The following is a 24979-nucleotide window of genomic DNA, read 5'->3' as shown; positions in this document are numbered from 1 at the left end:
CTTTGAAAATGTGGAGAAAAAAAAGGAAAATATCAAAGTACCTTACAAAGAGAAACACAGTATAAGTGTATAAGTGTAACTTTGCTTGATCATGAACACCGGCAAAGAATACAACATTATTTAACAGATGTATATATATATTTACAGATTGGATGAACGCTTACTTGGATACGTAATTATCCAAAGGAAGAAAAAAAAAAACACCTTCGCAGCTCTTGTGTCTGGCTGAGAGCGCACCACATTTAATAATAATCAGTTAGATTGATCGTCATTGAAATAAATAACGCCGCCGTTAGTAGCATCGTTTATTTTAATGTCGTTATTCCCAACACTGGTCATGATGACGTCTTCCTTACTGACAAAACTGTATAGTCCCCGTTTTTTCTTACGATTGCGATAAATGACCACGGCCACGATCGTGAGGATGATGATCCCTGCAATTATCAGCACCAAAAGGAATGGATAGGGAAAATCAGGTGTACCTGCAAATCAAGCAATAGAGTAATCAGTATCAAAAGATTACACAGACGTATTCTGTATATTGCATATAATCTATTCAAACAGTCAACAATGCACATTCTGTATTTCAGTATACTATAATCTCTTTAGACACTACTCTCACTGTCAGCCATGTGCATTCTGTCTACATTCCTCTCTACAAACCTGCACTTTATGTAACGAATTTTCTTTACATTTCTGGTTAAAAGCTAACTGTATTTCCTTGGCTCTGTACATGTATGACAATAAAGTACTTGGTGTGTAAGTAACATCAGCATCAGTTACTGCTCTACGGTTTCCAGTGGTGTTACCTTTCATCATCAGTGTGACAGATCTTGTCACATTCCCAAATTTATTCGTGGCAACACAGATGTAAACACCACTACTGGTAGACGTGGCTCCTGTGATCGTAATGGTATTCTGGCGCCACACAGTGGGCTCTGAATTTCCTGTAGAAGTGTGGCTCCACTGGATCTCAGGGGGAGGGTTGCCCTCAGCACTGCAATTTAGTGTCACATTTTCACCCTGGATGAATTCCATAACATGATCTCCTTGAACCTCCTTGAACTCAGGGGGATCTGTGCAAATAATAAATAAATAAATAAGTGTGATTTGACAAAAAGAAATGTAAATAACCTACATTTACAATCAATAGAACGAAAGCTTTAAAAGCTTATTTCTGTAATTCTAGAGATTAAAAACTTACACAAAATATTGACATATAGCCTGTGGGTGGCTTCTACATGTTTGTTGGATGCTTTAATTAAGTATTCTCCTCTATCTTCCTTTGTCCAGGGCTGTGGGGGGACAATCTCCTTTCCATCTTTAAACCAGGTGAGCCTGGGTGTAGGTATTCCTTCTGGTTCACACTGGAGCTTACCATTCACTTCAACATCATAGCTCTCATTGCAGGTGAAAGAGGGGCCGTCTGTGAATGTGAAAATTGTATCAAAATAGTCTTCAGACAAATGATGGCAAAAGAAATGAAAGTGCATTTGAAAATAGTTTGTCTTGAAATACACACTGAGCCAGGTGTGATGCACTCACATTCTACCGTGATATCAACCTGGACGCTGTTCCTGCCCATTCTGTTTTCAAATTCAGCCCTGTAGTTTCCTGAGTCCGTCCGGCTGAGAAGCGCAGATGAATCCATCACTTCCTTATCCTTGTAGTACCACTTAATTGTGGGTAGAGGGTTCCCTTCAGCGTTACAGGCCAACATATCCAAACTGAACTTGTGTTCCACAACATTGTTGTGCCCTAAACAGTTTTTGATGATCGGCTTATCTGCAAATAAATATCAGAATAATCAAAAACTAGTATCTCCAGAGGTGTTTGACAGATTTGGAAAATAATAAATGTGTGGGGGAAAATCTTACAGTACACAACAGCGGCGTATGGCTCAGAGGTTTTATTTGGAAGAAACTCTGGTCCATTGGGTCCAAGGTGCAGCTCAGCATGACATCTAAACAGTGCTCCATTGTCTTCTTTGGTAGGACTGATAGTCAAGTTAGAAGTAACATTGACTGGAGTCAACGTGGTGTCGCTGAATGTGTCTTCAAACAGAATTTCACCAGCTCTGTACCACTTCACTTTGAGCTTCTGTACAGGAGCCACATTGTTGATGCTGCATTGCAGCTGGTACTGTGTGCCTTCCAGCATCGGACCATCATCCTGGATGGACACAGTGTCTGGAGTCTCTGTTAATAAAGCAGTGCAAAATAACCTTGTAACCAAAATACTAGAAGAGTACATACTTTATTTATATATATATATATATATTTATTGGTAAGGATATAGCATTTTATTTCCACATAAAAAAATTGGATCTGTGCTATTAATAAGATAGGATATGATGTTGTACGCCATCATTTTTTATATTTATACGGTGAAACGTTTCTGTTAGCAACTGGCATCATTATGTTCCCATATCAAACAAATTGTAGGACAGAAGGTGATGCAACGCAATCTGTAGACTTGTACTCACGATATACAGTGATGTCTACATATTTTTGACACTGTATGTCATCCACAGAAGCGTAGCAGGAGGCATTTTCGTTCCAATTTTCCAGTCTTTCAACCGTCCACGTCCGGAAGGTTACAATTTCAAGACCCGTGCCTCCAACCGTGGACTCCCAGCCGAGTCCATCAACATCTGATGCGCTGCAGTTGACTGAAACTGGATCTCCAAATCTCACCACAATTTCAGGGGGAGTCAGTGTCACCGGGCAACCTGCCATTCACAAGCAAACATATATTCAATCATTGTTTCTCTCTTTTTTTAGTGCACAGTATCAAATATGTCATCAGCAGAATTAAAAAAATAATCAACTCAGATTAAAAAGTAAAAAAGTCTGTACCAGTACCTGTTTCTGCTGCTTTAGGAATGGGAGCGGATGTAGAGGTTGCTTCTATTTTATTGTTTGTTCCATGAATATGGAAATGCTTAGTTTTGTTTCCAAGATAATTTGTAGCTGTGCAGATGTAGACTGAACCGGCATTTTCTTGAGTAATATTGAGTATGTCTGCGTCCACTGGCTCATTGAGCTCATCACCGGTCCAGTGAAAGACAGGAGGAGGGTTTCCCTCAGCTTCACAGTTCAGTGAGATATCGGTGCCCTCAAGTGCATATATGTCCTCAGTATCATTTTTTATCTTGAGCTCCGGAGCATCTGGAGGAGGCAAAAGGGCATTAAATTACATATATGATAAGAACACCAACAACACCAAATATGCTGTAAAACGTACTTCTAATCTCAAATGAACTACATTTACAATCAATAGAACAAAAGTTTAAAAAGCTTATTTCTGTAATTCTAAAGATTAAAAACTTACACAAAATATTGACATATAGCTTGTGGCTGGCTTCTCCATGTTTGTTGGATGCTTTAATTAAGTATTCTCCACTATCTTGCTTTGTCCAGGGCTGTGGGGGGACAATCTCCTTTCCATCTTTAAACCAGGTGAGCCTGGGTGTAGGTATTCCTTCTGGTTCACACTGGAGCTTACCATTCACTTCAACATCATAGCTCTCATTGCAGGTGAAAGAGGGGCCGTCTGTGAATGTGAAAATTGTATCAAAATAGTCTTCAGACAAATGATGGCAAAAGAAAAGAAAGTGCATTTGAAAATAGTTTATCCTGAAATACACACTGAGCCAGATGTGATGCACTCACATTCTACCGTGATATCAACCTGGACGCTGTTCCTGCCCATTCTGTTTTCAAATTCAGCCCTGTAGTTTCCTGAGTCAGTCCGGCTGAGAGGCGCAGATGAATTCATAACTTCCTTATCCTTATAGTACCACTTAATTGTGGGTGGAGGGTTCCCATCAGCGTTACAGGCCAACATATCCAAACTGTACTCATGTTCTACAACACTGTGGTGCAGTGCACAGCTATTAATGATCGGCTTATCTGCAAATACATATCAGAATAATCAAAAACTGATATCTCCAGAGGAGTCTGACAGATTTGGAAAATAATAAATGTGTGGGGGAAAATCTTACAGTACACAACAGCGGCGTATGGCTCAGAGGTTTTATTTGGAAGAAACTCTGGTCCATTGGGTCCAAGGTGCAGCTCAGCATGACATCTAAACAGTGCTCCATTGTCTTCTTTGGTAGGACTGATAGTCAAGTTAGAAGTAACACTGACTGGAGTCAACGTGGTGTCGCTGAATGTGTCTTCAAACAGAATTTCACCAGCTCGGTACCACTTCACTTTGAGCTTCTGTACAGGAGCCACATTGTTGATGCCGCATTGCAGCTGGTACTGTGTGCCTTCCAGCATCAGACCACCATCCCGGATGGACACAGTGTCTGGAGTCTCTGTTAATAAAGCAGTGCAAAATAACCTTATAACCAAAATACTAGAAGAGTACATACTTTATTTATATATATATTTATTGATAAGGATGTAGCATTTTATTTCCACATAAAAAATTGGATCTGTGCTATTAATAAGATAGGATATGATGTTGTACATCATCATATTTTATGTATAAACTGTGAAACGTTTCTGTTAGCAACTGGCATCATTATGTTCCCATATCAAATAACACTGTAGGACAGAAGATGATGCAATGCAATCTGTAGACTTGTACTCACGATATACAGTGATGTCTACATATTTTTGACACTGTATGTCATCCACAGAAGCGTAGCAGGAGGCATTTTCGTTCCAATTTTCCAGTTTTTCAACCGTCCATGCCAGGAAGGTTACAATTTCAAGACCCGTGCCTCCAAACGTGGACTCCCAGCCTAGTCCATCAACATCTGATGCACTGCAGTTGACTGAAACTGGATCTCCAAATCTCACCACAATTTCAGAGGGAGTCAGTGTCACCGGGCAACCTGCCATTCACAAGCAAACATATATTCAATCATTGTTTCTCTCTTTTTTAGTGCACAGTATCAAATATGTCATCAGCAGAATCCAAAAAATAATCAACTCAGATTAAAAAGTAAAAAAGTCTGTACCAGTACCTGTTTCTGCTGCTTTAGGAATGGGAGCGGATGTAGAGATTGCTTCTATTTTCTTGTTTGTTCCATGAATATGGAAATGCTTAGTTTTGTGTCCAAGATAATTTGTAGCTGTGCAGATGTAGACTGAACTGGCATTTACTTGAGTAATATTGAGTATGTCTGTGTCCACTGGCTCATTGAGCTCATCACCGGTCCAGTGAAAGACAGGAGGAGGGTTTCCCTCAGCTTCACAGTTCAGTGAGATATCGGTGCCCTCAAGTGCATATATGTCCTCAGTATCATTTTTTATCTTGAGCTCCGGAGCATCTGGAGGAGGCAAAAGGGCATTGCATTCATTAAATTACGTACGTGACAAGATGGATAACAACAGTTATTTAATATTTAACTGTACAAAATGGTCTTAGTCTGGAAACGATGGGATTTTTACTCACAGTTTGCAGAAACATTGTGGGTTTCAGAAACAACAGTAGGTAAACTTTTATATTGCCTAAAATCCAGCTGAGCCTCACATCTAACCTTGACTACATTATCTTCTCTTCTGACTGTGAGGTTCAGAGTGCGAGACTCATTCACTGGTGTTCTGGTCGTGTCGCTGAAAGATTCCGTCTTGTTGAGTTCATTGTTTGTGTACCACCTCAGTGTGAGATACTGAACAGGAGCAACATTGAGGACATCACACTGCAGTTCATACAGTGTCTCTTCCCCCAAAGCCTGTACATCAGTGATAGAAAGGACAACTTCTGGGTTCTCTGTTAAAATAAAATTAAATACAAGTTAGTTAGTTGCACGTTGTTTTTGATCATTCTTTCCAATGTATATAAATATACAAAGTTACACTTACTGTAAACATTAATTTCAACGTCTTTGCTGCATTCATGAGCGTCACTTTGTATTTTGTATTGTATTACACACTCTGCCGTCATATCCCAGTCTGTCAGTGACAAAGTGAGTGAGACAATTGATGCATCATCTTCCACTGGTAAGTCTTTGTTTCCAACTCTCCAGAATATGTCCTCATGCTCCTGATAGTCGCTGGTACAATTTACATCAGCTTTCTCTCCATATGCTGCTATAATCACAGCAGGTTCCACGGTGAGAGGGCTGACATCTGTACCACATGTAAGGTCTGCATCTGAGGATAGACAAACAACATGTTTCTACTGGATTTTACTCTTTGCTAAGTTTTCAGTAATAGGAGGGCTCACTGACAGATGTCTGATCCCCTCACATACACTTGACCACTATCCAATAAAAGCAAACTCTCATTTAACCAGAGGTAATCTAATAGCTAATATCATCCTGCTCGGATCCCTGGGCTAAAAGTGCTAATTTCTTTAATCTGAAATTTTAATTGGGAAAAAAAAGGATGTTTACTCACGGTGTGCAGAAACGGTTTGAGAAATAGCAGGAAGTGGGCGTCCGTGTGACTCAAGACCCAGCTGAGCCTCACATCTAACCTCGACTACATTATCTTCTCTTCTGACTGTGAGGTTCAGAGTGCGAGACTCATTCACTGGTGTTCTGGTCGTGTCGCTGAAAGAGTCCGTCTTGCTGAGTTCATTGTTTGTGTACCACCTCACTGTGAGATACTGAACAGGAGCAACATTGAGGACATCACACTGCAGTTCATACAGTGTCTCTTCCCCCAAAGCCTGTACATCAATGATAGAAAGGACAACTTCTGGGTTCTCTGTTAAGATAAAATTCAATAAAAGTCAGTTAGTTACACGTTGTTTTTGATAATTCTCTCCACTCTGTATAAAATTTAAAGTTGTACTTACTGTAAACAGTGAGGTCAACGTCTTTGCGGCATTCATGGGTATCATTCATTTTTATTATGCACTCTACATTCATATTCCAGTCTGTCAGTGACAAATCCAGTGAGGGAAGCTTGTAGTCGTCTTCCGTCAGAACACCTTCTTTTTCAACTTTCCAGATTGTGTCCTTATACTCCTCGTTGTCGCTGGTGCAGTTTACATGAAGTTGACCTCCATATTCTTCTACAGCCACATCGGGGTGCACGCTGAGAGGGTTTGGCTCTATAGGGCACACGCTGTCTGCGTCTGTGGACAGGTAAGCAACGTGTTCCTGCTTTAAAAGTAGACCTTGCTGCCCTCTGGTGGTCACAACTGAATGACACACCCTTGAGTTCCTCACACGAACTTTTCTACTGCTCAATAAAATACACGCCTTCAGTAACAGGAATGACTTGCACTATTTAATTTTTATTTATTTATCCAGCAAATGCCAGTTTTAAATATCCGTGGCTAAAAGTGTGATATTGATGTTAAAAAAAAAAAACACAAACAAAGAGAGGCCCGGGAAAGTAGAGAAATGCTAACGGAAAGTTCTGCAAAATTCTGATTAAATATTCATGTCACATTCTATATTTAAAAATGACCATAAAGTGTTTAATTATTCATATGCTGTGCTATGACACGATAATAGATGCTCTGCTACATTTTAATGCTTTGTATAATTCACATAAAAATCCATCACCTACTGCTCAATAAAATACACGGCCTCAATAACAGGAATAACTTGCACTATATAATTGTAATTTATTTATTCAGGAAATGTTCATTTTAAACAACCATGGTTAAAAGTGTGATATTTGATGTTAAAAAAAATTAAATAAATAAAAACACACACACAAAAAAAGAAAGGCCCGGGAAAGTAGAGAAATGCTAATGGAAAGATCCATACATTGTGTAAGTATTTAATTATTCATAAGCTGTGTTGTGACACGATAATAGATGCTCTCCTACATTTTAATGCTTAGTATAATTCACATAAAAATCCATCACATCTGCTCTATGCACAGGAAGTTTTATCTTTCTTTACATTCTCTCTACCAGAACCTCACTAGAAGGTAATTATTCTACAAAGTATTATTATCCCCATTATTGCTGTTATAGGTTTTATCACAAATCACTGAATAAACTTTCATCTGACAAGTAAGATCCACACAGTGCTACCTGTAAAGCATCACTCACCACGTAGTAAAAACATGAGCATGAGGAGACACAACATCCTGAGCAGCAGCATGCTGGGGGAGCATGCAGGAGGCGGGAGGGGGTGATGTTGTTTCAGGATGGTCCAGAGGCCGTCCACCTTCAAGACCTGGATAAGATGAATAGTTGCTCAACGCTGGCCCGAGGATTGATGAAATGCTGCTGACAGCTACACAAGCATGGGTGGAATGAAGGAAGTTAAAGCGAAATTATCAGCGAAAACGCCCAGTGGGGCAGAAAATGGAAATACAAAACCACACTCGCAGTGTTGAGCAACCTCAATAGAAAATAGAAAACTTCAGTTCTCTTTTTACACTAATTCTCTGTGTCACTGAGAACGTGCTTTCAAGCGTGTTTTGCACTGCCACAAAGAAGCTGATTGCACAGGATTTTATTGAAAAGCACAATGCAACATGGAAAACATCCAAGTTTTTCAGGAAATTGCAACGCAGACTTGTCGGGTTTGTCAGTGTAGTGCACCTTGTTCATCATTCAGTGATTCAGAGTTCATCCACATGTCACATTTGCAAACACTTTATTTAGTAATAAGACCCAGTGAAGGGTTGAAATCCTTTGGTTACCTCTAGATATGTCTGAGGATCATCCATATTACGTTCTGTCTCACAGGTCCATAGTGCAACACCTTTATGTGGGTTTGATCATCATGGAAACTTGTTTGAGGGAGTAGGAGCCTCCGTGGAACTCTGCCCAGTAGACCCCAGTAGATCCTGATAGCGGCTTCGGTAGCATCATTCACCACGTGAATTGATGCATTTGGCCTACCCACCTATTGGTGCTCAAACACCTATAAACATTAGGCTACATCGTTTTGATCCATAACACATTTTGATTTAAAAACATTCTTGAACAGGAGCCAAGAACTGTACACAGAGAATCAACGAGAGGTAAGTACCTAACCGTTAATGGAAAATTGCTGCACCAGTTTCTGGTTGTTAACACAACAAGCAAGTTCCAGCAGGAGTTCACCTCAGACTTCCTACCAGTCCCCCAGAACTGAAGAAGCTACTCGGATGAGCGGTGAAACGTCTTCTCAAAAAAAAAAAAAAAAAGTTCAGTTGCCTTTTTTGGATATACCATGACCCGGATGACTGAGAACCTTCACAGACAACTTCTCCAAAGTTATCCCAACAGCTAGGATTGGCCCTACGCATCCGGATCCGACGCAACCACTGCTTAGCCTACTCCGGCTTTGGTTTCCTCAGCAAATACTGTAAGGGAGCATCATAATTCGCTAATTGACTTGAGCTTGCTGTCGTTAGTCTAGTTTGTCCAAATATTTGTCATAGCGAAGGAAACGGGGGACAAACTAGCTTTCATATCCGCATCACTCCCAAATCCTAATTCTTAAAGGGCCAGTGCACTGAAATACACGTTACACTGGCCAGGGGGTTGATGCAGGCCCACAGCTTGGATTGGTTCAAATTATATATTTTTTTCTCTGTCTAGTCTATTTAAAAAAGATAAATGAATTTAAAAAAAAATGTACCTCCCCGGGGCGGCACAGTGGCGAGGTGGTTACCTCACAGCAAGTCACCGGTTCGAATCCATGGGCCGACTGGCCTTTCTGTGTGGAGTTTGCATGTTCTCCCTGTGTCTGCGTGGGTTCTCTCCGGGTACTCCGGCTTCCTCCCACCATCCAAAGACATGCTCATTAGGTTAATTGGTGATTCTAAATTGGCCGTAGGTGTGCGTGTGAGTGTGAATGGTTGTCTGTCTCTGTGTGTTACCCTGCGATGGACTGGCGACCTGTCCAGGGTGTACCCCTGCCTGTCGCCCGATGACAGCTGGGATAGGCTCCAGCAGACCCCCGTGACCCTTAACAGGACTAAACGGGTATAGAAGATGAATGAATGAATGTACCTCCCTGTTGAAGTGTCCTCGAGCAAGCCATTAAACAATGGTGATTCTGTGTTCATCATCACTCATCACACATTGTCCTCCTCATATGATGCTGAGACACAATGATTGGTCCAGACCCTGTTTCAAGATTACTCATAATTAAGGGAAGCATGAAAAAAGGATGCAACGCCCTTTCCAGTTTCAAAATCAGCAGTCACCCGCTTCTGTTTATTTATTTATTTATTTTTTTCTGGTTCATTATCTGCAGCGGTTTCATACAAGGACTATAATATTTTAGGCCTGTACATTTTATTTTATTTTATTTTTTTTACAAATACAATATTTCAAGAGGATTGAAGTGCAGACATGGGCTTTTAAAATGTGGAGAAAAGAAGAGAAAAATATCAAAGTACCTTGCAAATAGAAACATAGTATTTTAATATAGATGTAACTTTGCCTGATCATGAACACTGGCAAAGCAGTATAGCATTATTTCATATAAAATATATATATATATATATATATAGATAGATAGATAGATAGATAAATAGATAGATAGATAGATATAGATTGGATGAGCGCTGTAAATTGTTCGCCCTGTGATAGACTGGCGACCCGTCCAGGGTGTACCCCACCTCTCGCCCGATGATAGCTGGGCTAGCCCCCCCCCAGCGACCCTTCACAGGACAAGCGGTTACAGAAGATGAATGAATGAATGAATGTCCTATTACATTTTCATTGCTGTCAGGACATGTTGAATGTCCCTAGGACTTTTCCCCAGTCGTCACGGTGGTCATGGAGAATTCTGCATTACTGACAAAAGTGTATAGTCCCCATTTTTTCTTATGATTGCGGTAAATGACCACGACCATGATCATGAAGATGATGATCCCTGCAATTATCAGCACCAAAACGACTGCATAGGAAAAATCAGATGTACCTGCAAATCAAGCAATAGAGTAATCAGTATCAAAAGATTACACAGACGTATTCTGTATATTACATATAATCTATTCAAACAGTAAATAATGCACATTCTGAATTTCACTATACTATATATATAATCTCTTTAGACACTACTCTCACTGTCAGCCATGTGCATACTGTTTATGCATATGTTGCATATTATTTTCTTTGCATTTCTGGTTAGAAGCTAACTGTATTTCCTCGGCTCTATGCATGTATGACAATAAAGTTGAATCTAATCTCATTCTCAATACTTGGTGTGTAACCTGTGTAGCAACATCAGCATCAGTTACTGCTCTATGGTTTCCAATGATGTTACCTTTAATCATCAGTGTGTCAGATCTTGTCACATTCCCAACTTTATTCGTGGCATAAAGTTGCCCAGTCGTCACCCTGAGTTCAACGTCGTTGAACTCACGGGGGTCTGTGCAAAAAAAAATAAATAAACAAATAAATAAGTGTGATTTGAGAAAAAAAATAAAATAAATGCTGCGAAACGTACTTCTAATTTCAAATTACCCTATATTTCCAATCAATAGAACAAAAGTTTAAAAAGTTTATTTCTCTTTTAACCCATAATTTTTTTTTGAAAGCCAAGAAGGACTGGGACATTTTTATAAAGCCTTCAAGCTTGTTCCATTTCAGTGGTCCCCTGGAAACAATACTCAGGTTAGTGCTCTTCAGTTTTCTTACAGTGCCAGTTATCATATGTTTTTTCCTGGTGTAGTATGTGTGCAGTGGACGAGAGATTGGTACAAGCTCACACAGGCGGAGGTTCATATTATTTACCACCTGATACATAATGCATGCATTGTGATAGTAGTTAATTTCGGGAAGCTTGAGAAGACCATATGAGTGGAACAGTGAAGCTGTAGAAGCAATGTAATTTGACCAGGATATTGCACGTATAATGTTTTTCTGAAGAGACTGTAACTTTAAAAGATGACTAGGATATGAATTGCACCAGATGATATTGCAGTAGGTGATGTGCGGTTCAAATAGAGATTTATAAAGTGTAAGGAGCGCTGAAAGTGGAAGGAAATGTCTTATTTTGAAAAATAGTCCAACACATTTGGAAAGTTTATTTACTAATTGATCAACATGTCTTTTGAAGTTCAGAAATTCATCAATTTCTACACCCAAAAATGTTGTTGATTTTACTCTTTCAGTGTCTTGGCCATTGATAGAGAGACAGATATTCTCCACATTATTTGTAATTTTTGTGGGACGAAATATAATATAGTTTGTTTTATTAATATTTAGTGATAATTTATTGCACTTAAACCACGTGTCCACTTTCAACAACTCCTTGTTTGCTGATTCCTGCAAGACAAGAAGATTTTTGTGAGACATTTCTGTAATTCTACAGATTAAAAACTTACAAAAAATATTGACATATAGCCTGTGGTTGGCTTCTCCATGTTTGTTGGATGCTTTAATTGAGTATTCTCCACTATGTTGCTTTGTCCAGGACTGTGGGGGGACAATCTTCTTTCCATCTTTAAACCAGGTGAGCCTGGGTGTAGGTATTCCTTCTTGTTCACGCTGGAGCTTACCATTCACTTCAACATCATAGCTCTCATTGCAGCTGAAAGAGGGGCCGTCTGTGAATGTGAAAATTGTATCAAAATAATCTTCAGACAAATGATGGCAAAAGAAATGAAAGTGCATTTGAAAATAGTTTGTCTTGAAATACACACTGAGCCAGATGTGATGCACTCACATTGTACCGTGATATAATAATAATAATAATAATAATAATAAATTTTATTTATAAAGCACTTCACATCAAAGATCTCAAAGTGCTACAGATTAAAAAGAAGAAGAAAAGGTTTAAAAAAAAAAAAAAAAAAAACATCTAAAGGGGACCAAAAGCTTTGCTAAAAAGAAATGTCTTAAGACCTTTTTTAAAACAGTCAGTGGATTGTGGTGCCCTCAAGGTGTCAGGGAGGGCATTCCACAGACGTGGGGCAGCAGCACAGAAGGCCCTATCTCCCATGGTCCTCCGTCTGGTTCTGGGTATGTGGAGGAGGTTTGAGTGAGTGGAGCGGAGGGAGCGTGTTGTGTTTTGTGGATTGATAATTTCTTTGAGATAGGGGGGTGCGTGTCCATGGATGCATTGGTGAGTGAGGAGGGAAACCTTGTACTCAATCCCGGTGGAGACGGGAAGCCAGTGGAGTGAGTGGAGAATGGGGGTAATGTGCTCATGTTTCTGCACTCTCATCAGGATCCTAGCTGCAGAGTTTTGGATGTACTGAAGCCTCTGCAGACTCTTGCTAGGAATCCCGATGAGAAGTGCGTTACAGTAGTCCAGTCTGGAGGAGACAAAAGCATGAACCAGCTTTTCAGCATCTGAGAGGGAGAGAATGGGGCGGAGTTTGGAAATGTTACGGAGGTGGTAGAAGGAGGTCTTGCAGAGGTGATTTACATGGGCTTCAAACGTGAGTTGAGAGTCCATTTCTACACCAAGATTAGTGACTGTTGATGAAAGGGGAATGTTGGAGCCAGAGAAGGTGATGCTGGTTATGGATGATGATTTGGTCTGGTGAGGGGTGCCAATCAGTATGGCTTCGGTTTTGGAGCTGTTTAGTTGGAGGAAATTGTGCTACATCCATGACTTTATCTCCTCCAGACAGGAGGTGAGTTTTGATGGGGATGATAGTGAGGATGGGGTTGCAGCTGTGGCATTTACATAAAGCTGTGCGTCATCAGCATAGCAGTGGAATGAAATTTTGTGACGGCTGATGACGGCCCCTTTGGCCAAGGGGGGTGAGGTAGAGGATGAAGAGGATGGGGCCAAGGACTGATCCCTGGGGGACACCGCAGGTGACTGTGTGTGGATGTGATTTGGAGTGACCCAGGGAGATGTATTCTGTCCGGTTTGTGAGGTATGACTTGAACCAACTGAGAGCAGTGTCATTGAGTCCAGTGGTGAGGTGGAGCCGGTTTAAAAGAATGCCATGGACGACAGTGTCAAAAGCAGCAGAAAGATCCAGGAGGATGAGGAGGGAGGGAGAGCCACCATCAGATGACATGAGGAGGTCGTTTGTGACTCTGACGAGGGCAGTCTCTGTGCTGTGAGCGGAGCGGAAACCGGACTGGAATTTTTCAAAAAGGTTATTATGTTTGAGGTGGTCCAGAAGGTGGGTGGCAACTGCTTTCTCAAGTACTTTTGATATGAAGGGGAGATTGGAAATGGACCTATAGTTGGATAGGACTTCCGGATCAAGAGTGGGTTTTTTGAGTAATGGTCTGATTATGGCATTTCTTAAGGCAGGGGGAACGTGACCAGTTTGGAGGGAATGATTTATAATAGCGGTGATCAGGGGGGTTAGGACAGTGATATGGGTTTTCACCAGGGAGGTTGGGAGAGGGTCCAGAGGACAGGTAGAGGATTTCATCTTCCTGATGATGTTCTGCACCTCTTCTGATGAAACCACAGGAAAGCAGATTAGGGGTTGTGAGACAGTATACGCTGTAGGAACAGTTTGGGTGGGAGGACCAAAAAGGGCAGAGCGAATATGTGCAATTTTTGATGTGAAAAAACCCATGAATTTATTGCACTGCTCTTCTGTAGTGGCAGTAAGTGGAGGGGGTTGTGGTTTGAGAAGGTGATTTACAGTGGAAAAAAGCTGCTTGGAATTTCCTGGACTGTTTCTGATGGCATCGGAGTAAAACTGTGACCTTGCATCTTTGAGGGACTGAGCATATTTTTGCTGTTGCTCCCGGTACATTTGTTTGTGGACAGTGAGGCCAGAGGCTTTGAAGCGCCGCTCAAGGACTCGCCCTGCTGCCTTCATCTTACGGAGCCCATCTGTGAACCAGGGAGCTGAGTGGGTGAAGGTGACTGTTCTGGTTTTAACAGGGGCATGGAGGTCCAGGAGGCTGCTCAGATGGCTGTTGTAGTAGTCTACTGCTTCATCGGCTGATGAAAAGTGTGTGAAAAGATGTTGAAAGTCTGCTGTCAAGAGTTCTGGGTTTATGTTTTTTAGGTTTCTGAAACAGATATCCGCTTAGGCTTGGAGAGGCTGGATGGGGATTGCAGATCCATAGAAATGGCCTTGTGATCAGACACACCTAGGTCATACACCTGCAGGTTGGTGAGAGGGGCAGAATTTGTAATGACCAGGTCCAAGGTGTGTCCCCTGGTGTGCGTGGGGACATCAACAAGTTGTTTTAAATTAAAACAGTCCAGTATCTGAAGAAATTCAGCTGCAAAAGGGGAGGAGGGGGTGTCAACGTGGATGTTCAGATCATCTAAAATTATGACATCGGCAGAGGATGTGCAGAAAGTTGTGAAAAGATCTGACATCTCAGTGATAAATGACGGGTTTGGTTTTGGTGGTCGGTAAATGAGGAGGAACAGCACAGGGGAAGGGGACTTAGATTTAAATGCAAGGCATTCAAATGAAGACAGTTCAGGCAATGGTTGCAGAGATAGCTCCAGATCGCTGCGATAGATAACTGACAGGCCGCCACCGCGTCCTGTGCTGCGAGCTTTCTGGAGGTAGCTATATCCCTGGGGACAGCTCTCATTTAAAGAGGAAAAAGTATTTGCTGGGTGCCAGGTCTCTGTAATGCACATATAATCCAGACGTTTATCCAGGATATGGTCATGAATAAGGCAGGATTTGTTTGTAATAGACTGTGCATTTAAGAGTTCAATTTTGCTACTTGATGATGCAACAAGTCTTTGCACTGGCCGTAGCAGAATGAAGTCCACTCCGCGTTTCCCATTTAGCTCACTGAGAGGTGTTGCCATGGAGACGCCCAAACTACTTATCCGGACAGAGCTCTGATGACGTATGCGTGGAGCGACAGTTCGCATTTCTGACCAGAGAGCCGGGATGGTAGGACTTGTCTGTGAGCAGACAAACTTTCTGCGGGAACCTATGGATGTAGCGTGGGCAGTGGAGAAGTCCAAGTTGCTTAATCACTGCAGTGCATGGTGGAGTGAAAAAACTGTTGAGATTCATCAGCTGGTTGACGGTGTAACTCAACATAGTGGTGGTGCCGGCGACAGCATGGAAGAAGTGCAGGTTGTTTTTAGCGGCGTAGCCAGGATGCTAGCTACAAGGACTTCCAACTCTGCGGCGGCGGCGATGGGTGGTTTCAGACTTCCCAGATGAACTTCACGATGGCAGGGACAAGCTGAGCCCAGGTTGTCCTGTGTCCACTTTGCCAGCTGAGGTAGCAGCAGCGATGACCAATTCCAGGGAGTCTCCGAGCAGGTGTTGTGCTAGCAGCAACAGATGGGCCACCGCTAGACTCGAAAACTACCTGATACTGACGTGACATTATTTTGGCCCAGCGTCAGGATGGAAAAGGAGAGACAGCAAGCTCGAGTCCAACACAGCTTCCACCACACAAGCAGACAGCAAGTCCAACAGCAGCGAAATAGGCCTCGCTGATGGCAATCAGCGGGGAAAAAAAATAAATAAAAAAAATAAGTTTATCACCAAAACAGTGCAGGCAGAACGCGGACTAGAGACAGACCCCACAAAACGCAATAAAAGTGTGGAAAAACAAAACAAACAACCAAAACAAAAATGGCTATCTTTAACTGTACAGCTAAAGTAACGAATATACAAGAATTGAAGAAAAATAGTGGGGAATAAAAAAGTAAAATATAAAAAATCCAAACAAAAACAGGTCAGACGGAGCGGCTTGAGCAGCCAGCGTCCCCGTTGCCAAGCGATCAACCTGGACGCTGTTCATGCCTATTTCATTTTCAAATTCAGCCCTGTAGTTTCCTGAGTCAGTCCGGCTAAGAGGCACAGATGAATTCATCACTTCCTTATCCTCATAGTACCACTTAATTGTGGGTGGAGGGTTCCCATCAGCGTTACAGGCCAACATATCCAAACTGAACTCGTGTTCTACAACACTGTGGTGCCCTGGACAGTCTTTGATGATCGGCTTATCTACAAATAAATATCAGAATAATCAAAAACTGGTATCTCCAGAGGTGTTTGACAGATTTGGAAAATAATAAATGTGTGGGGGAAAATCTTACAGTACACAACAGCGGCGTATGGCTCAGAGGTTGTAATTGGGGGAAACTCTGGTCCATTGGGTCCAAGGTGCAGCTCAGCCTGACATCTAAACAGTGCTCCATTGTCTTCTTTGGTAGGAATGATAGTCAATTTAGAAGTAACACTGACTGGAGTCAACGTGGTGTCACTGAATGTGTCTTCGGACAGAATTTCACCACCTCGGTACCACTTCACTTTGAGCTTCTGTACAGGAGCCACATTGTTGATGCCGCATTGCAGCTGGTACTGTGTGCCCTCCAGCATCGGACCACCATCCCAGATGGACACAGTGTCTGGAGTCTCTGTTAATAAAGCAGTGCAAAATAACCTTGTAACCAAAATACTAGAATACTTTATATATATATATATATATATATATATATATATATATATATATATATTGGTAAGGATATATCATTTAATTTCCACATGAAAATTTTTGATTTGTGCTATTAATAAGACAGGATATGATGTTGTACGCCATCATATTTTATGTATATACTGTGAAATGTTTCTGTTAGCAACTGGCATCATTATGTTCCCATATCAAACAAATTGTAGGACAGAAGATGATGCAACGCAATCTGTAGACTTGTACTCACGATATACAGTGATGTCTACATATTTATGACACTGTCTGTCATCCACAGAAGCGTAGCAGGAGGCATTTTCGTTCCAATTTTCCAGTTTTTAAACCGTCCAAATCAAGAAGGTTACACTTTCAAGACCTGTGCCTCCAACCGTGGTCTCCCAGCCTAGTCCATCAACATCTGATGCACTGCAGTTGACTGAAACTGGATCTCCAAATCTCACCACAATTTCAGAGGGAGTCAGTGTCACCAGGCAACCTGCCATTCACAAGCAAACATATATTCAATCATTGTTTCTCTTTTTTTTAGTGCACAGCATAAAATATGTCATCAGCAGAATTCAAAACATAATCAACTCAGATTTAAAAGTAAAAAAGTCTGTACCAGTACCTGTTTCTGCTGCTTCAGGAATGGGAGCAGATGCAGACTTTCCTTCTATTTTCTTGTTTGATCCATGAATAAAGAAATGCTTATTTTTGTTTCCAAGATAATTTGTAGCTGTGCAGATGTAGACTGAACCGGCATTTACTTGAGTAATATTGAGTATGTCTGTGTCCACTGGCACATTGAGCTCATCACTGGTCCAGTGAAAGACAGGAGGAGGGTTTCCCTCAGCTTCACAGTTCAGTGAGATATCGGTGCCCTCAAGTGCATATATGTCCTCAGTATCATTTTTTATCTTGAGCTCCGGAGCATCTGGAGGAGGCAAAAGGGCATTGCATTCATTGCATTACATACGTGACAAGATATATATCTAAAGTTATTTAATATTTAACTGTACAAAATGGTCTTAGTCTGGAAACAATGGGATTTTTACTCACAGTGTGCAGAAACATTGTGGGTTTGAGAAACAACAGTAGGTAAACTTTCATTTTGCCTAAAATCCAGCTGAGCCTCACATCTAACCTCGACTACATTATCTTCTCTTCAGTGTGCGAAACTCATTCACTGGTGTTCTGGTCGTGTCGCTGAAAGAGTCCGTCTTGTTGAGTTCATTGTTTGTGTACCACCTCACTGTGAGATACTGAACAGGAGCAACATTGAGGACATCACACTGCAGTTCATACAGTGTCTCTTCCCCCAAAGCCTGTACATCAATGATAGAAAGGACAACTTCTGGGTTTTCTGTTAAAATAAATTTAAATACAAGTTAGTTAGTTACACGTTGTTTTTGATCATTCTCTCCACTCTATATACAATTTGAAGTTGTACTTACTGTAAATGGTGAGGTCAACGTCTTTGCTGCATTCATGAGTATCATTTAGTTTTATTATGCACTCTACATTCATATTCCAGTCTGTCAGTGACAAATCCAGTGAGGGAAGCTTGTCGTCGTCTTCCGTCAGAACACCTTCTTTTCCAACTTTCCAGATTGTGTCCTCGTACTCCTCGTTGTCGCTGGTGCAGTTTACATGAAGCTGACCTCCATATTCTTCAACAGCCACAGCGGGTGTCACGCCAACAGGGTTTGGCTCTATAGGGCACACGCTGTCTGAGTCTGTGGACAGGTAAGCAACGTGTTCCTGCTTTAAAAGTAGACCTTGCTGCCCTCTGGTGGTCACAACTGAATGACACACCCTTGAGTTCTTCACAATAACTTTTCTACTGCTCAATAAAATACACTCCTTCAGTAATAAGAATAACTTGCACTATTTAATTTTAATTTATTTATTCAGGAAATACCAGTTTTAAACAGCCGTGGCTAAAAGTGTGATATGTGATGTTAAAAAAAAAAAAAAAAACACAAACAAAGAGAGGCCCGGGAAGGTAGAGAAATGCTAATGGTAAGTTCCATACATTGTGCAAAATTCTGATTTTGTCACACTCTATATTTAAAAATTAAAAAGTATTTAATTATTCATATGCTGTGCTATGACGCGATAATAGATGCTCTGCTACATTTTAATACTTTGTATAATTCACATAAAAATCCATCACACCTGTTCTACACACAGGAAGTTTTATCTTTCTTTATATTCTCTCTACCAGATCTTCACTAGAAGGTAATTATTCTACAAAGTATTATTATCCCCATTATTGCTGTTTTAGGTTTTATCACAAATCACTGAATAAACTTTCATCTGACAAGTAAGATCCACACAGTGCTACCTGTAAAGCATCACTCACCACGTAGTAAAAACATGAGCATGAGGAGACACAACATCCTGAGCAGCAGCATGCTGGGGGAGCATGCAGGAGGCGGGAGGAGGTGATGTTGTTTCAGGATGGTCCAGAGGCCGTCCACCTTCAAGACCTGGATAAGATGAATAGTTGCTCAACGCTGGCCCCGGTGAAATCGTTTGGTTGCCTCTAGATATTTCTGAGGATCATCCACATTATTTTCTGTCTCACAGGTCCATAGTGCAACACCTTTATGTGGGTTTGATCATCATGGAAACTTGTTTGAGGGAGTAGGAGCCTCCGTGGAACTCTGCCCAGTAGACCCCATCCTGATAGTGGCTTCGGTAGTGTCAGCCCCGATACCACACGCCATTCAGATTGGAGTGGGCACACATGTGATACCACCAGCCTCCTTTCTGGCAATGAGTAGGGGCGTAGCACCAAATTCTGGGCCCTGTACACTCTTAATGTCAATGGGACCCTATCCATTCCAGTGCGCAAGCAAAAAATAAATAAATAAAAATTGGGGGCATTTATTTATAAATAAACAAGCATAAATCGGGTTTTAAGCTAAAATCAGATCAGGTTATATTAATGACTGGTTCCTTCATTCACCACGTGAATTGATGCATTTGGCCTACTTGTGCTCAAACACCTATAAACATTAGGCTACATCGTTTTGATCCATGACACATTTTGATTTAAAAACATTTATTCTTGAACAGGAGCCAACAACTGTATACAGAGAATCAACGACAGGTAAGTACCCAACCGTTAATGGAAATTTGCTGCACCAGTTTCTGGTTGTTAACACAACAAGCAAGTTCCAGCAGGAGTTCCTACCTCAGACTTCCCACCAGTCCCCTAGAACTGAAGAAGCTACTCAGATGAGCGGTGAAACTTCTTCTCAAAAAAAAAAAGTCCAGTTGCCTTTTTTAACCTTTTCTGGATATACCATGACCTGGATGACTGAGAACCTTCACAGACAACTTCTCCAAAGTTATCCCAACAGCTTGGATCGGCCCTGGGAAGAGTAATCCCTGCGTGATAAATCCGACGCAACCACTGTTTACTCCGGCTTTGTTTTCTTCAGCAAATATTGTAAGGGAGCATCATAGTTCGCTAACTGACTTGAGCTTTGATTGGTTCAAATAATATTTTTGTTTCTCTGTCTAGTCTATTTAAAAAAGATAAATGAATTTAAAAAAATGTACCTCCCTGTTGAAGTGTCCTCGAGCAAGACATTAAACAATTGTGATTCTGTGTTCATCATCACTCATCACACATTGTCCTCCTCATATGATGCTGAGACACAATGATTGGTCCAGACGCTCCCTGTTTTAAGATTACTCATAATTAAGGGAAGCATGAAAAAAGGATGCAACGCCCCTTCAGTTTCAAAATCAGCAGTCACCTGCTTCTGTTTATTTATTTTTTTCCTGGTTCATTATCTGCAGCGGATTCATACAAGGACTATAGTATTTTAGGCCTGTACATTTTTTTTTTTTTTTTTTTATACAAATACAGTATTTCAAGAGGATTAAAGTGCAGACATGGGCTTTTAAAATGTGGAGAAAAAAATAGGAAAATATCAAAGTACCTTGCAAATAGAAACACAGTATTTTAATATAGATGTAACTTTGCCTGATCATGAACACTGGCAAAGAAGTACAACATTATTTCACACGTGTATGTGTATATATATGTATATATATATAGATAGATAGATAGATAGATAGATACACACATACATACACATATATATATTTACAGATTGGATGAGCGCTGTAAATTGTTAGCCCTGTGATAGACTGGCGACCTGTCCAGGGTGTACCCCACCTCTCGACCAAAGACAGCTCCACCCCCCCACCCCGCGACCCTTCACAGGACAAGCGGTTAGAGAAGATGAATGAATGAATGAATGTCCTATTACATGTTGAATGTCCCTAAGACTTTTTCCCAGTCGTCACGGTGGTCATGGAGAGGTCTGCATTACTGACAAAAGTGTATGGTCCCCTTTTTTTCTTATGATTGCGGTAAATGACCACGGCCATAATCATCATGAAGATGACGATCCCTGCAATTACCGGCACCCAAACGACTGCATAGGGAAAATCAGATTTACCTGCAAATCAAGCAATAGAGTAATCAATATCAGAAGATTACACAGACATATTCTGTATATTACATATAATCTATTCAAACAGTCAGTAATGCAGATTCTGAATTTCAGTATACTATATATATATATGTGTATATATATATATATATATATATATATAATCTCTTTAGACACTACTCCCACTGTCAGCCATGTGCATACTGTCTACATTCCTCTGTACAAACCTGCACTTTATGTAAATATTATTTTCTTTGCATTTCTGGTTAGAAGCTGACTTTATTTCCTTGGCTCTGTACCTGTATGACAATAAAGTTGAATCTAATCTCATTCTCAATACTCGGTGTGTAACCTGTGTAGCAACATCAGCATCAGTTACTGCTCTATGGTTTCCTATGATGTTACCTTTAATCATCAGTGTGTCAGGTCTTGTCACATTCCCAACTTTATTCGTGGCATTAAGTTTTCCAGTCGTCATCTCAGGGGGGTCTGTGCAAAAAAAACCCCACATAAGTGTGATTTGAGAAAAAAAAAAAATGCTGCGAAACGTACTTCTAATCTCAAATAGCCTACATTTACAATCAATAGAACAAAAGTTTACAAAGCTTATTTCTGTAATTCTACAAATTAAAAACTTACACAAAATATTGACATATAGCCTGTGGGTGGCTTCTCCATGTTTGTTGGATGCATTAATTAAGTATTCTCCACTATCTTGCTTTGTCCAGGGCTGTGGGGGGACAATCTCCTTTCCATCTTTAAACCAGGTGAGCCTGGGTGTAGGTATTCCTTCTGGTTCACACTGGAGCTTACCATTCACTTCAACATCATAGCTCTCATTGCAGCTGAAAGAGGGGCCGTCTGTGAATGTGAAAATTGTATCAAAATAGTCTTCAGAGAAATGATGGCAAAAGAAATGAAAGTCCATTTGAAAATAGTTTGTCCTGAAATACACACTGAGCCAGATGTGATGCACTCACATTCTACCGTGATATCAACCGAGATGTTGTTCCTGCCCATTCTGTTTTCAAATTCAGCCCTGTAGTTTCCTGAGTCAGTCCGGCTGAGAGGCGCAGATGAATTCATCACTTCCTTATCCTCATAGTACCACTTAATTGTGGGTGGAGGGTTCCCATCAGCGTTACAGGCCAACATATCCAAACTGTACTCATGTTCTACAACACTGTGGTGCAGTGCACAGCTATTGATGATCGGCTTATCTGCAAATAAATATCAGAATAATCAAAAACTGATATCTCCAGAGGTGTTTGACAGATTTGGAAAATAATAAATGTGTGGGGGGAAATCTTACAGTACACAACAGCGGCGTATGGCTCAGAGGTTGTATTTGGAAGAACCTCTGGTCCATTGGGTCCAAGGTGCAGCTCAGCATGACAACTAAAAAGTGCTCCATTGTCTTCTTTGGTAGGACTGATAGTCAATTTAGAAGTAACACTGACTGGAGTCAACGTGGTGTCGCTGAATGTGTCTTCGGACAGAATTTCACCAGCTCGGTACCACTTCACTTTGAGCTTCTGTACAGGAGCCACATTGTTGATGCTGCATTGCAGCTGGTACTGTGTGCCTTCCAGCATCAGACCTCCATCCCGGATGAACACAGTGTCTGGAGTCTCTGTTAATAAAGCAGTGCAAAATAACCTTGTAACCAAAATACTAGAAGAGTACATATTTTATTTTTATATATATTTATTGGTAAGGATGAAGCATTTTCTTTCCACATAAAAAAATTGGATCTGTGCTATTAATAAGATAGGATATGATGTTGTACGCCATCATATTTTATGTATATACTGTGAAACGTTTCTGTTAGCAACTGGCATCATTATGTTCCCATATCAAATAACACTGTAGGACAGAAGATGATGCAATGCAATCTGTAGACTTGTACTCACGATATACAGTGATGTCTACATATTTATGACACTGTATGTCATCCACAGCAGCATAGCAGGAGGATTGTACGTCCCAAGCTTCCAGTTTTTCAACCGTCCACGCCAGGAAGGTTACAGTTTCTAAACCTATGCCTCCAACCGTGGACTCCCAGCCGAGTCCATCAACATCTGATGCGCTGCAGTTGACAGAAACTGGATCTCCAAATCTCACCACAACTTCAGGGGGAGTCAGTGTCACCGGGCAACCTGCCATTCACAAGCAAACATATATTCAATCATTGTTTCTCTTTTTTTAGTGCACAGTATCAAATACGTCATCAGCAGAATCCAAAAAATAATCAACTCAGATTTAAAAGTAAAAAAGTCTGTACCAGTACCTGTTTCTGCTGCTTTAGGAATGGGAGCAGATGCAGAGGTTGCTTCTATTTTCTTGTTTGTTCCATGAATATGGAAATGCTTAGTTTTGTGTCCAAGATAATTTGTTGCTGTGCAGATGTAGACTGAACCGGCATTTACTTGAGTAATATTGAGTATGTGTCCGTCCACTGGCACATTGAGCTCATCACCGGTCCAGTGAAAGACAGGAGGAGGGTTTCCCTCAGCTTCACAGTTCAGTGAGATATCGGTGCCCTCAAGTGCATATATGTCCTCAGTATCATTTTTTATCTTGAGCTCTGGAGCATCTGGAGGAGGCAAAAGGGCTTTGCATTACATACGTGACAAGATGGATATCTAAAGTTATTTAATATTTAACTGTACAAAATGGTCTTAGTCTGGAAACAATGGGATTTTTACTCACAGTGTGCAGAAACACTGTGGGTTTGAGAAACAACAGTAGGTAAACTTTCATTTTGCCTAAAATCCAGCTGAGCCTCACATCTAACCTCAACTACATTATCTTCTCTTCTGACTCTGAGGCTCAGAGTGCGAGACTCATTCACTGGTGTTCTGGTCGTGTCGCTGAAAGAGTCCATCTTGTTGATTTCATTGTTTGTGTACCACCTCACTGTGAGATACTGAACAGGAGCAACATTGAGGACATCACACTGCAGTTCATACAGTGTCTCTTCCCCCAAAGCCTGTACATCAATGATAGAAAGGACAACTTCTGGGTTCTCTGTTAAAATAAAATTAAATACAAGTTAGTTAGTTGCACGTTGGTTTTGATCATTCTTTCCAATGTATATAAATATACAAAGTTACACTTACTGTAAACATTAATTTCAACGTCTTTGCTGCATTCATGAGTGTCACTTTTTATTTTGTATTGTATTACGCACTCTGCCTTCATATTCCAGTCTGTCACTGACGAACTGAGTGAGACAAATGATTCATCCTCTTCCACGTCTAAGTCTTTGTTTCCAACTCTCCAGAATA

General features: G+C 40.9%; 1 protein-coding gene across 1 annotated transcript; it reads right to left on the bottom strand.

The window, feature by feature from the left end:
• Positions 1 to 94: 94 nt before the first annotated feature.
• Positions 95 to 23454, bottom strand: LOC311507279 (intercellular adhesion molecule 5-like). Its single transcript, XM_084571570.1, has 5 exons — positions 23002 to 23454; positions 22670 to 22909; positions 22329 to 22550; positions 810 to 1076; positions 95 to 482 (listed from the first exon to the last, which is right to left on the bottom strand). Exons 1-5 carry the CDS (start codon positions 23375 to 23377, stop codon positions 253 to 255), a joined length of 1335 nt encoding a protein of 444 aa, XP_084427696.1. The 5' UTR covers positions 23378 to 23454; the 3' UTR covers positions 95 to 252.
• Between the last annotated feature and the right edge of the window lie 1525 nt (positions 23455 to 24979).

The sequence above is a fragment of the Chelon labrosus genome (genome assembly GCF_963514085.1).
Source record: "Chelon labrosus genome assembly, chromosome: 21".
NCBI lineage: Eukaryota > Metazoa > Chordata > Actinopteri > Mugiliformes > Mugilidae > Chelon > Chelon labrosus.
This window is presented reverse-complemented; position numbering and strand designations above follow the sequence as displayed.